Here is a 13,466-nt window from a genome sequence, read left to right on the forward strand (position 1 = left end):
TCTGCTCTTTGCAGGGCTCAGCTGCCACCAGGGGTTGCTGTTTCCTTCCCTGGCTGTTGCTGTTTCCTTCCTGTCAGCCAAAGGTCTGACAGCCAGCGCCTGCTGTGTTGGTTTAACTAAGAATGTCTACTTATCCCCTCTCAGGGGTATTTGGATGCTGGAGACGGAGCTTGGACTCTGGGTTCAAACCCCAACCCCACCATCTACAATCTGGATGAAGGGGACAAGACACTCCAGTTCCCCCAACCTCAGCTTTCTCACCTGTGATATGGGATGATCATACTTTATGAGGTGGGCGTAAGGGAAAGTACTTTTGTCTGGCATGGGATCTGGTCACTATTTTCACCGCCCCATCAGCTGCTCTCTGTTCTACACGGGCTTGAGCTAAGGCCTAGGAGCTCTGGGAAGTTGTTTAAAAGGCTCACCAGTAAGACCTCAATCCTTAGCCCCACATAGCTGCCCCATGAGGAGGAGATGTCAGTGTCTGAGTTCTTGCCCACACAGAGAACAGTTGTCTATAAGTGAGTGGTTTCTAAACAGGAAAGACTCTTCACTTTAGACTCCTGGAAGCCATCATTATGATTGCTGTTGTTCAGTTGCCAAATCGTGTCCAACTCTTCACGACCCCATGGACTGCAGCATGCCAGGCTTAACCTGTCCCTCACCAACTCCCAGAGTTTGCCCAAGTCTGTGTCCTTTGCCTCAGCGATGCCGTCCAACCATCTCATTCTCTGTCGCCCTCTTCTCCTTCTGCCTTCAATCTGTCCCAGCATCAGGGTCTTTTCCAATGAGTCGTCATAGTTAAGTTCTGTTAAATGCGCTCTTTCCTTCCTTTGTCACACGCTGTCACTGTGTGTATACCTGTAATGGGCTCTGAGGGCAGAGGCAGGAGCCGTGCCCTGGACGCGGGAGTATGTTGTATGAATATACACACAGGCTGTGCCACCTGCTTCTGCAGCAAGAACACATCATGGCACGGGGTCACTGGAGCTGGACTGAGAAGGAGGAGCAGCAGTTTCCCAGGGAGTCAGGCAGGGAGGAGAGTGACCCTGAAAGGAGACACGGCAGCCAGCCAGCAGAGGCTTGGGTGTTTGACGGGCAGGCTCTGGCCATTTGGTTTCTTAGCTGAGTGACTCTGGGGAAGTTGCTCAATCTTTGAGTCTCACTTGGTTTCATCAGTAAAACAGAAATAAAAATGCTCATCCTCAGAGCTGTTCTGATGATCCAATAGGGTATTGCCTGCCGAGCCCACTTGCACTTAAATGACAGCTGTCATTCTAGAAGGGGCCACTGCCCACCACTCTGGAACCATTTCCATGGTCAGCACTGTGGATGGTACCTCTGGGGTTACTTGGTGTGTGTGGGGAGTGGCTGGGAGATCTGGGCCGTGTCCGGTGGGTCATGGGGAGCCATGGAAGTTTGTTTTTCCCCCAGTTTTATTGAGATATAATTGACATATAACATTATGTACACTTAAGGTTTACAATGAGTTGATTTGATACACTTACATATGGCAAAACGATTTCCACCAAACCATTAGATAATATCTCCACCCTTTCACATAATTACCATTTCTTTTTTTATGATAAGAGAATTTAAGGTCTACTCTCTTGGCAACCTTTGAGTATATAATACAGTATTATAATCTATACTCACCCTTCTGTACTTTAGATCCCCTGCTGCTGCTGCTACTGCTGCTAAGTCGCTTCAGTCGTGTCCGACTCAGTGCGACCCCAGAGACGGCAGCCCACTAGGCTCTCCTGTCCCTGGGATTCTCCAGGCAAGAACACTGGAGTGGGTTGCCATTTCCTTCTCCAATGCATGAAAGTGAAAAGTGAAAGTGAAGTTGCTCAGTTGTGTCCAACTCTTACTGACCCCATGGACTGCAGCCTATCAGGCTCCTCCGTCCATGGGATTTTCCAGGCAAGAGTACTGGAGTGGGGTGCCATTAGATCCCCAGAACTTGTTAATCTTATAACTGGAAGTTTGGACCCTTTGACCAGAATCTCCTCCCCATTTCCCCAAACCCCTGGCCTCTGGTAACCACTGGTTTACTTGATTTCTGTGAGTGGGAGCCATGGAAGGTTTTATAGAAGAGTTATGCATGTCTGACACTTAGGAAGTGTCCCAGAAGCAGAGATTACTCTCAAGAGGTCCTCCAGGTACATACGTGATTTTACCATGTGGCCTCCTGGAGGAAATGATAAGGCAGTATATTCAGAATTGGAGCAGCCTTTGTAATACACACTGTGCCATTTCAGGCAAGTCCTAAGTCACCTGGACTTCACTGGAGAAGAGCTTTCTTACTTGACTCTTGTTGCAGCAACCTTGGAGGCCTTTCCAGAATCTATGAGGGCCTCGCTGACTCTTCCCGAATGCCCCTCTGAAAGCCCCGACGTTCTCCAGCCACACTGCTCTCCCGTGATCTCCAGTGACCAGATACCTCCAGCCTCGGCGCCTTCGCCTTTACTGTGCGCCCTCCCTGGACCATCTGTCTGTAGCTGACCAGTTTCCCCATGGCATCTCATTCTCTGCAATAACTGATTTACTTGTCCCTGGTCTGCCGTCCCCCCTGGGCTGGGAACTCCAGTATGACCCGAGGACAGGACACCTGTTTTGTCCAGCTCTGTGTCTGTCGGGAGAGTCAGGCTCACAGAGGCCTGCACTTCATATCTGTGAATGAGTTTATGAAAGGCAGGTCTTCTTATGCCCATTTCATGGATGAGGGCACGGAAGCTCAGAGAGAACAACAGTTCCAGCCCGCTGGCCTGGGCGGGGGTGGACGTGGAGAGGCAGGTTTGGCTGGCTGCAGCTGCGGGCAGATGGGAAGGCTCGCGGGCGCGGCTCCGGGGCAGGCGCCCGGGTGCCCCGCGGCGGCTGGAGCGTCCTCGTGGGCGGCGCGGGGCGGCAGACTGGGCGGGGGCTGGCGGCGGCGGCGGCGCGGGAGGGAGCCGGGCGTGCGGGTGAACTGGCAGGGCGGCTCCGCTCCGCAAGCAGAGAGAGCGCCGGGTTGCCGGAGCAGGTGAGGCCGGCACGGGCCCTTGGATGCGCTCCGTGGGTTCCGAGGGAGGAAGGGATCTGGGTCGGAGGGGCCCCGGGAAGCCGCGCGCTGCCTCCGCCAGGCGCCGGGTGGGCTTTACAGAGCCCGAGGCTCGGAGAGCCACAGTCGGCGCTGGTGCGGGGAACCCTGCCACTGGAGCGGATTTGGGCTCCCATAGCCTCGGTGCTCTCTGTGCGCTGCAGGCAAAGGAGGTAAGGGGTGTGTGGCAAGTGCGCGCGCCGCGGGCTTTAGGAGACAGGAGCTGTTTGCTGAAATTTCAGGAAACAAAGCAGACATCCTTGTCTCCATTCTTACCTCATGAAAAGATTATATCTTTTGCATTAGTTTTCATCTGACGGCTGGGAAAGCAGGCTGCAGTGGAGGGCTCCCCTGGGGGTTGCAGGTGGTCCCCCCTTATCATGAGAGCTGCTTGGGAACTAAACCTAGAGACGCTATTTCACTGATTTTGCATTATGGTCCACCCTACCCCTCCCGGAATCACCACCCTCGGGGGTGCCCCTGGAAGACCTGAGGCCTCCTGGTCCCCACTGGGCATCTTTGAGGAATGCAGTGGGAAGTGAGAGACAGTCTTGGTGTGCAGTCCTTTGGGGGAATTCTAAACCGCCCAGAAAGTCTTAAAGTGGTCAATGTGGCTGCAGCTCAGCAGCCCTGGTGAGTGGGTGTGATTACTTCAAGGTGATCCAGGTGAAAAACTGCACTGATGGACACTCGCTTGGTGATAGCCCTGCGAGCCCACCTCTCTCCCCTGGAAGCTTGTGCTCTTGTGTTCTGCCCTCAGGAGGGGCCTCTGAGGTTCCAAACTGCATTGGGAAGGAGACAGCTCTATCTAAGAGTGTCATTCCATTAGGAACTCCAAGCCTGGGTCTGTTTGAGAAGGATGAGGGGCTGGAGAGGCTGAGATAGCCTTGGAGCTGCTGGGGAGGTGGAGGAGTCTGAGCCGATGTGCTGGGGCCCAAGGCCAGGGGACCCTGGGCAATGCCACCCCAGTGGGGCACCTTGTTGCTTTGCTGAGCCATGCCTCGGCACTGCAGGGTGCTCACCTGGTCAGGCTTTGTTGGGGACCTTGGATATCTGTCTCCAACTCTGCCTCTGCCATTTCTCCTGCCCCACATCAGCTCACCTCCTACTTTAACATAGACTTCCCTTCCTCCTTTTAAAAAAATCTGTCTGGCATGGCCTGGTGCCAAGGCCTTCAGAATCAGACTAACCAAGGTTCTTGTTCAGCTTTATCACTTACAGACTCTGGGGACCTCGGGCAGCTTCCTTTCATCTAACTGGGCCTCAGCGTCCTCCTCTTTGAAATGGAGCTGATATAAAATCCAGCCATATGGTTTTGCTGTCTTTGCAGATTGAAAATAGTTGGATACTGGCAATTTCATATAGTTCAGCCTAATAGAGCCTTTCTCCCATGTCTAGGGTGTGGATTAATGCTCAGGGAGATGTCTTGAGCCCAAAGCTGAGTAAAGATTAATGTCTGTCCCTTCTGCCCTGTCTCCCAGCAAAGCTGTGCCCTCCACAGTAAGGCAAGACCACCCACTGCTCTTTGGGCTCTTTCCAAGATTGGCTCCTGCCTTCTCTCTCCTGCTTGTCTTTCCAAATTCCCCTTTCTGCTCTTCTGGGCATGGCAGGTTCAGTTGTCCCCTTCTCTCCCCAGGTCCCATCCAGGTACCACCCTTGAGGCTACTTGGGTCTTCCAGGTGTCTGCAGGACCAGACTGCCACTGCCTGCCCACTGCCATGGCCTTCTCCCTACTGCCTCTGTGCACTTTCTACAGAAGGGATCTAACTTTCATGCTGACCTGGGGCTCAGGGTTTGAATAATGACTGCCTCGCCCCTGGAGTCCGCTTCTGGAAATCCTCCGTTCCTGTGCACAGAGGACCTTTCTAGGGTGGGCTTTTATGGAGTAGGTTCCTTCCAGTGTCTGCAGCTCTGGAGAAAGATGCAAGGGCAATCTGGTAATTCTGCTCCTTTCTTGGTTCCCCAAAGATCTCCTTCCCATGTTGTGGCTTTCCCAGCCCTAGCACTTCCCTCCTCTGCCCCAGTCCCCGTTGTTGTGGAGAAGGGTTGATTTAGGTCCAGGCATCCATGTGGTCTAGTCAGCAGGGACTGGTGTGGAGTTTCCTGGCTCACTGGTGATCATCCCTTGTTTTACTCTTTAGAGACTGTTCGAAAGGGGGGCTGCAAGCCAAGTGGATCTTCATCGCTGCCTTCAGTGCTCCCATTCTAGATCCCACATGCTGCAATGAAGATCAAAGATCCCATGCACCACAGCTAAGACCTAGCATAGCCAAATGAATAAATATTAAAAAAAGAAGTTTAAAAAAACCCAGAAGAAAAATTCTCTTGTCTCTGGGATTGGGTAACTGAAATAACTAAACTATAAACTGTCTTTGAATTCATGACAATCTTTCCATGGCCAAATGTGATTCATCTTTCTAAGTCAAATTAAATTTATAGTAAGTGACATTTACGATAGCTGACAAATATTATAGATTTTACTGACCTTTGGTTAATTTTGGTTATACCCTTTAAAAACTGCCTCTAACTTAGACTTGATCACGAAGAACATTTATATGTTAACAGTTCATAGATAGACACAACCATTATAAAGGCCCTAAAGAATGTCTGAAATAGGGCCCTTTTAAAACAGTACTTATTGAAATGGGGTCCAAGGACCATGTGATTAGAATCATATGGTTCGCTTGTTAAAGTACACATTCCTTGGCCCCATCCTGGACTCACATAACTGCATTTCCTGGTGAGGGACTCTGGAATCTGTGCTTTTGATCTGCTGCTCGACTGATTCTGATGTCTCCTTAAGGTTGAGAACGGCTTGTGGGATTAGTGATGACTAGAGAAGTCTGAGGAAGGGAAATCTGATGGTGTGTGGTGATACGATGGCACACCACATCAAAATACCACATAAAATATTACTACCTGGAGGTTCTGGGGTCCAAATTCCAATTAGATCTTGGCAGAGAGTCCTTTGTGTTGAGGCGGCACCAGAGGAAAAGGACCAGGGTGACATGGAGGTGTGGACCAGGCCAGTTTCTGGGCGCTACAAGCTGTGACTTAAGCATAGCCATGGAGGGGACCCATAGGGAAGTTAGTGGGCAGCCCTTGACCTCAGCCTGATGTGTATGTACTGGGTCAGGAGGAGAGAGCTGGTGTACTGATGACCTAGTCTTCGGCATACCTGGCAGTCTTCAGTGCTGCCATTTGTCACTGAGAAACAAGGCTGGCAGAGTAGGTGGGGGCTGAGACCAGGAAGGCACACTTCATGTCAAGCCCTGGGGTTCTGGTTCTGTCCTAAAGGCAATGAGGGGATGTCCCTGGTGGTTGGATGGCTAAGACTCCATGCTCTTAATACAGGAGGCTTGAATTTGATCCCTGGCCAGTGAACTGGATCCCACATGCCTCAGCTAAGCGTTCACATGCCACAGCGAACATCAAAGATCCCTTGTGCTGCAGCTATGACCCAGCACAGCAAAGTAAATACATATCTTTTTTAAAAGGGCATAGGATGCCATGGAAGGACCTGAGCACATGGAAGAATGTGTTGCTATTTCTATTTGCATACAATTTGATAAGGAGATTTCCACCCATGCTCCCTAAATAATTCTGTCCCTGAACTCTGCATACAAAATTTCAATTTCTTTATCATCAGAACAACCTCGAACCCTGAGGTCAGAGGGAGTCTGTGGAACAGGTTCTGAGGTCAGACAGACCTGGGTTTGTATCTGGGCCCCATTGCTGATTAGCTGTGTGGGCTAATTAACTGTGGGCAAGCTGCTTTACGTCTCTGAATCTCAGGTTCTCTAGGTCTCAGCCTTGGGAAAGAAGCAGCCATGAACCTCTCTACCTGGCCCCCACTCTTCCCTGGGTTCCGCACAGGAGGTGCTGTCCCTAAGTGCCATTTGTCTTTGCTTTACAGGCATCATCCTTGAATCTCCTGAAATCTTCTCCTGTCCACCATGAACACCTCTCACTTCTTGGCCTTGCTGTTCCTAGGATCCCCACAGGGTCAGAACAGGAGCAAGTCAGCGTCTCTGTACGCTCCATACAACTTCTCTGACCACTGCCAGGATTCCGTAGACCCCATGGTCTTCATTGTCACCTCCTACAGCATTGAGACCATTGTGGGGGTCCTGGGCAACCTCTGCCTGATATGTGTGACTATTAGGCAGAAGGAGAAGGCCAATGTGACCAACCTGCTTATTGCCAACCTGGCCTTCTCTGACTTCCTCATGTGCCTCATCTGCCAGCCACTCACGGCTATCTACACCATCATGGACTACTGGGTCTTTGGCGAGGTCCTTTGCAAGATATCCACCTTTATCCAGTGCATGTCAGTGACAGTCTCCATCCTCTCGCTTGTCCTTGTGGCTCTGGAGAGGCATCAGCTCATCACCAATCCAACAGGCTGGAAACCCAGTGTCACCCAGGCCTACCTGGGGATTGTGGTCATCTGGCTCATTGCTTGCTTCCTCTCCCTGCCGTTCCTGGCCAACAGCATCCTAGAGAATGTCTTTCATAAGAACCACTCCAAGGCTGTGGAGTTTCTGGCAGATAAAGTGGTCTGTACTGAGTCTTGGCCACTGGACCATCACCGCATCATCTACACCACCTTCCTACTGCTCTTCCAGTATTGCATTCCGCTGGCCTTCATCCTGGTCTGCTATGTCCGCATCTACCAGCGCCTGAGGAATCAGAGGCAGGTGTTCCACAAGGGCACCTGTAGCTCGCGGGCTTGGCAGATGAAGCGGATCAATGGGATCCTTGTGGCAATGGTGGCTGCCTTTGCTGTGCTTTGGCTGCCCCTGCATGTGTTCAATAGCCTGGAAGACTGGTACCATGAGGCCATCCCCATTTGTCATGGCAACCTCATCTTTTTGGTGTGCCACCTGCTTGCCATGGCCTCCACCTGTGTCAACCCTTTCATCTATGGCTTTCTCAACACCAACTTCAAGAAGGAGATCAAGGCCCTGGTGCTGACTTGCCAGCAGAGTGTCCCTGTGGAGGAGTCTGAGCATCTGCCTCTATCCACAGTGCACACGGAAGTCTCCAAAGGGTCTCTGAGGCTCAGTGGCAGGTCCAACCCAATCTAGTCAGGTCTAGGGCTTCTTCTTGCTCTGTTCATTGCCAGGCTCTGCCACCTAGCTAAGTGGGCACATTTCAACCTGGGGGTGGCCTTCTGTCATTACTGGCTTTGTGGGGCCTAGATAGGGTAGCAAGGGCCTGTTTCTGTATCCAGTTGCCTTGTGAAGCCTGGTGTTCATATGGTTCCGCTATTGTTCCTGGAAGAATTCTGAGTCTGGATTCTGCAGGTCATGTATGGTATGTCTTGCAGCCTGAGCAGATGCCAGAGCTGGAGATGGTCTGATTGTTGCAGGCAGAGTTCATCCTGGTAACTCAGCAACGTGTGCCCAGCCTGGAAACCCAGGAGTTTTATCTCCACCAGTGAGACTGTGAAGACACGAGTGAAAAGCATGTGGAGTCAGAGTTCTGGACCTTGGTCAACTCCTAACATTTTTGGGAGACAATATTTGTGGATGGGCTTTGTACACAGCAAAGAGTTCTGTGGTAGCAGACAGTGAGATTACTCTACATCATTGGCACATCCAGCTGCAGAGAAGGGACCCTGGCAGCCTGCACACACTCCTTTGCAGTAGGCAAATTAGCCCTGAGCAGCAGGAATTCTGGGATTCACATCTTTCTCCATCATTTTTCTCTTTTTGCATCTGCCACCTTGAATGAAAGCACTGAGTCCTAGCAACGGGCTGCCAGGGAAGGAGCATGTCTTTCTCTCTATGTCCTGTAAGAGCTCTGGAGAGGATTCGTTTGTTTGTTTGTCTTTTAAGATTCTGCACCACATTGGCTATAACCACATGTCATGTAGTTCTCTGACCAGGGATTGAACACAGGCCCACTGCACTGGAAGTGCAGAATCTTAACCCCTGAGTCACCAGGGAAGGATTCTGATAGCTCAGTCCTTAACCAATGACTGTGACCAAGTAGCTGGAATACTTTCTGTACACAGGCCTGTGTCCCTTGCTAGATCAGAATGGTGGGGTCAACCCTACTAGAATCACATGGATAAGCAGGATTATTGTATCAGGGGATAGAGGTAGTCCCCCCAAACAGAAGTAGTTTTGAAGGGGAGAGAATGAATTGGAAAGATTTTTGGATGTCAGATAAGATGACTTGGATGTGGAAGAGAGAAGGAAGAGTTCCAGGTTCCAGACTTGGGAAAGTGGATACATGTCAGGTCCGTTTAGTGCAATGGAGAGGGTTTTTGGTTTTTTTGGTTTATCTGTATGCATTCTGTGTTTGAGGCCCTCTTGGGTGTGCAGATGGATAGTCAGATGCTTGAGTCTGGAGCCCTAGAGAGAGCTTTGGCCAAGGCCTAACCAAGTCATGCTGAGGGATGGGGCTGAGATGTGACTAGATGGGATGTGGGCTATCTGGAGCTAGATGTGGGCCAAAGGAATTTCAGGTTCCCAGAGCTGAATCTGGCGATGGGACAGCGAGGTCAGCAAACAAGGTGGGGTCCTGGGATACGGGGTGGGGTGGTGCTCAGCAGGAGGCTCTGCTGGACAGGGCGGAGATGCTATTTTCCCAGAGATGATACCAGGAAAGTTGCCCTTCATCTCTTTTCTGTGGTCTTTCTTCTTTAGAGAATCAAGGACTGCTTCAAGGTCAAGCTTCTTGACTAGAAGATGGGAGTTGTTGCTGTGACTTACTGCTTTGTAGGGATACAGTGATGCCTGAGAAAATCCTGAAAAGACCTGCACGTTCTTCAAAGAAGAAATTTTTGCTCCCTACACCCTGTTGAGAGATGGTCTGGTGAGGGAGGAGTGAGCACAGCTGTGATTTCTGTCTTAATGTGGGTCATGCTAACTTGGATAGACATCCTTTAGTGACAGGTTCCTTGGCCTGGCCTGGACTGGAGGTAAGACTTCCCCAGAGTGTCTCTTTAAGGTTCTGATACATCTCACAATGGCTTCAAATGTATGGACATAGACAAGACTGGGGCTTCTGGGTCCTGAGAATACACTGGGAAAGGATTTGCAGAGCATATTCAGATGCCTCCTTAGTTGAGAACAACCAGGAACTTCCTACTTCGGGCAGCGGAGAAGGCTTCTGCAGGGTGAACTTGCCAACGAACCATCAAAGAGGAGGGTGCTTATGAATGGGGCTGTGTAATCATGGCCCTTGAGGTTTCTAGTTGTTTAAATGTCACCCTTTATTTGAAACTGATTCTTGTCAGATTCTGAAAACAGTTTGTCGGTGCAATTGTGTACCAGTATGGAGCTCTCTTAAAGTACATTTCCTTTCATTCATGAAGCTATTAATGGGCATTCAATTAGTCGCTCAATCAACTGCCAAGGAAACCACACTGAAAATAGGGTATGTATTCAGAACAAAGAACTTCAACTCACTGCGATAGTCATATCTCCTTTACAGGTAGCATGCTTTGTGATGGCCAGCAACCTGCTGCCACCTTGTAAATGTCATTTGCAGCCCCTGACTTTCAGGTGTGGGGGTGGATCTACAAAGGATTTCTTAGAGAGAGACCTTTTCATACCTTTACTTTTAAAGACCCACGTGCCTGAAGCAAGTGGGAGATGCGTGCAGTATCTGGCAGGTGTGAGCATCGGCCTTCTTCCTGAGCCCCAGGACACTGTCAGGGTATGCTGCCAGTTGGCAGTGGGGCCTCCGTCAGTCAAGGTGGAGGGAATACTGCGGTTCTCATCAGAAGGTTTAACTCTTCAGAGGAGATGGCAGATGTCACCTTTCATCCAGTATTTAGCTTTGAAACAGTTAACGATCACTTGATTTATGTAAGATAGGGAGTGTTTCAGCATCTGTGAGATCTGGAATCTGTGGCTATGGGCAGGGCACGAGGGCCTGGAGCCTGAGCTCTGGGGTGGACGCAGCTGCTGACCTTCATCCCGACTCACTGACACCTTCTCTGCGGGTGGCATGGCTGAGTGCCCTCCAGGTTGGGCAGGTATGAAAACAACTACCCAGTGTAATGACAGAAGTGATCACAGAGTTCAGGAGGAGGAGCCAGACATTCTCCACGAGGGCCTTTGGGGTAACGTGTCTGCAAGTTTACAGGGCCAGCGGGATGTGAAAAGGCTCATGTCATTGGGAGCCATGGAGGTAGCAGATCCAGTGCATCTGGAGATGGGGGTGCTGAGGGTAAGCCTGGACAGAAAGGTGAGATCTGGTGTAGGAAGCCTCACATCCCAGGCTGAGCAGTTTGACTCTATCACGCTGGCGAGGGAAGACGCTAAGCGGCCTTAGCAGAGGGTGCTGTGGTTAAGATTAGGAAAGCTGCCTTTGACAGGAAAAAAGAACTGGGGAAGTGAGAACTAATTCATTCAGCTGATTCCTAGTTTAGCTATTCTCTGTAGGCTGGCTTCAGAGACACTGGTCTCCTGCAGAGCTCCAAGAAGCTGTCTCCATTTGAATGCTGAAGACGTTCAATCTTAGCAGATCACTGCCATGTCATAGGCTGGAACCCCAACCCTGGGCAGCTCCCCAACTCTGAATGCTAAGCTGGAAGAGTAGGGCAGACGACCAGAGTTCTGCCAAGCCAGGAGAGGTGTTGGTGTTTCTCTAATCATAAAAGCCCAAGGCTGGGGTTCCTCTGCTGGAGTCCAACACCAGCCCAGCTAGATCCCCATGCTCAGCCCTGGAACAGGTCCACAGGCTGTTCTGGGGCTTATCTCTATGGGTTTACTTCACTGACCCCTGTTCCAGTAGGCAGTGTGTAGACCGCCAGGTAATTTTTCCTTGTTTGCTCAGGAGCTTGGGGCCCTAATGCCATGTCCACAGCCTTTTGATTCAGCTGGCTAAAGGGAGGCCCTTCTCACTCACAAGCACAGAGTCCTGATGAATGAGGGGACTTGAAGGATGATGGGGATGTGCAGGGCACCTTGATAACAGGGCATTTACTGCTGTGCCCACCCACCTCCTCCTCAGACTCCCCTCCACTGTCCAGGTCTCTTCCCTGGACATTACGTGGGCCCACCCTCCAGCCCAGAAGTTAGGAGGGCTCTGTGTTCAGTTAAACCCGAGCCCACCACGGTCTGGTTTGTTGTCCAGAAGGGGTGACTGAATGTCACAGAAGCCTTGTCATGTCATGGTAGCTGTCTTCGCATTGTTCAATGGATTCTGTGTCATTCACTCATTGAGAAAGTTTTGGAAATTGTTAACTCTGAGCCTTATTTCCGTATTAGTCAAATGGAGGTGGGAATTGGATTAGAATATGTTCAGGATTCTGTGCTCTTTTAGGAGAGTCCGTGATTTCTTTATCGTTGTAGGAAACAGAGTAATTTTATTTTATAGCCCTCCCATCTTTCCATCGAGTGAAGTAGAGATATAGTCACTGTGGAGAATAGCATGGAGGCTCCTTCAAAACTAAAATGAGAATGCCCATATGATCCAGTAATCCCATCCCTGGGCCTGTATCTGGGGAAGATGAAAACTCTAATTAAAAAAGATGCATGTACCTCAATTCTCAAAGCAGCACTATTTATAACAGCCAAGACATGGAAGCAGACTAAATATTGACTGACAGATGAGTGGACAAAGAAGACGCAGCACATGTACCCAATGGATGCTACTCAGCCGTAAAAAGAGTAAAGTGATGCCGTTTGTAGTAGCGTGGACGGACCTACGTGAAGTGAGCCAGACAAGGCAAGTGTCGTGATAGATTACGTGTAATCAAAACAGCACAAATGAGTTTATTTGCAAAACAGAAATAGACTCACAGAAATAGGAAACAAACTTACGGTTACCAAAGGGGACGGGGTGGAAGGGATAAATTATGAGTTGGATTAACAGATACACACTAATACATATATATAATAGATAAATATCAAGGACCCACCGTATAGTATAGGGAACTATATTCACTATCTTGCAATAACCTATAATGGAAAAGAATCTGAAAAAGAATATATATAAATGTACATACATTAATATAATAATTTAAAATTCACTGTCCAAAACCACAATTAGGTTGCACCGACCTAATGATAATAACTGGGCTTCCCTGATAGCTCAGTTGGTAAAGAATCCACCTGAAGTGCAGGAGATTCTGGTTCGATTCCTGGGTTGGGAAGATCTGCTGGAGAAGGGATAGGCTACCCACTGCAGTTTTCTTGGGCTTCTCTCGTGGCTCAGCTGGTAAAGAATCTGCCTCCATGCAGGAGACCTGGGTTCCATCCCTGGGTTGGGAAGATCCCTTGGAGAAGGGAAAGGCTAACCGCTCCAGTATTCTGGCCTGCAGAATCACAAAGAGATATGACTGAGTGACTTTCACTTCACTTCAACCTAATAATATATATCAATATTATATATATATATATTATATAGATATATATTATAT

The 13,466-nt window shown here is 49.8% G+C and overlaps 1 protein-coding gene across 2 annotated transcripts; it reads left to right on the top strand.

Moving 5' to 3' along the window:
- The first annotated feature begins 2,935 nt into the window (after positions 1 to 2,935).
- Positions 2,936 to 12,590, top strand: LOC109553681 (neuropeptide Y receptor type 4-2). 2 transcript variants are annotated; one of them, XM_019953703.2, is made up of 3 exons: positions 2,936 to 3,022; positions 6,996 to 8,173; positions 9,739 to 12,590. In XM_019953703.2, exon 2 carries the CDS (start codon positions 7,036 to 7,038, stop codon positions 8,167 to 8,169), a length of 1,134 nt encoding a protein of 377 aa, XP_019809262.1. In that variant the 5' UTR covers positions 2,936 to 3,022; positions 6,996 to 7,035; the 3' UTR covers positions 8,170 to 8,173; positions 9,739 to 12,590. The 2 variants fall into 2 exon arrangements, with proteins under 2 accessions (XP_019809262.1, XP_070637882.1); XM_070781781.1 differs by having other exon boundaries at positions 6,996 to 12,590.
- Positions 12,591 to 13,466: the final 876 nt, after the last annotated feature.

Source organism: Bos indicus, chromosome 28, assembly GCF_029378745.1.
Source record: "Bos indicus isolate NIAB-ARS_2022 breed Sahiwal x Tharparkar chromosome 28, NIAB-ARS_B.indTharparkar_mat_pri_1.0, whole genome shotgun sequence".
Lineage (NCBI taxonomy): Eukaryota > Metazoa > Chordata > Mammalia > Artiodactyla > Bovidae > Bos > Bos indicus.

Excerpts from the sequence above, each read along its gene's own strand:
- LOC109553681 (XM_070781781.1), top strand. The coding sequence starts at position 7,036 with ATGAACACCTCTCACTTCTTGGCCTTGCTGTTCCTAGGATCCCCACAG.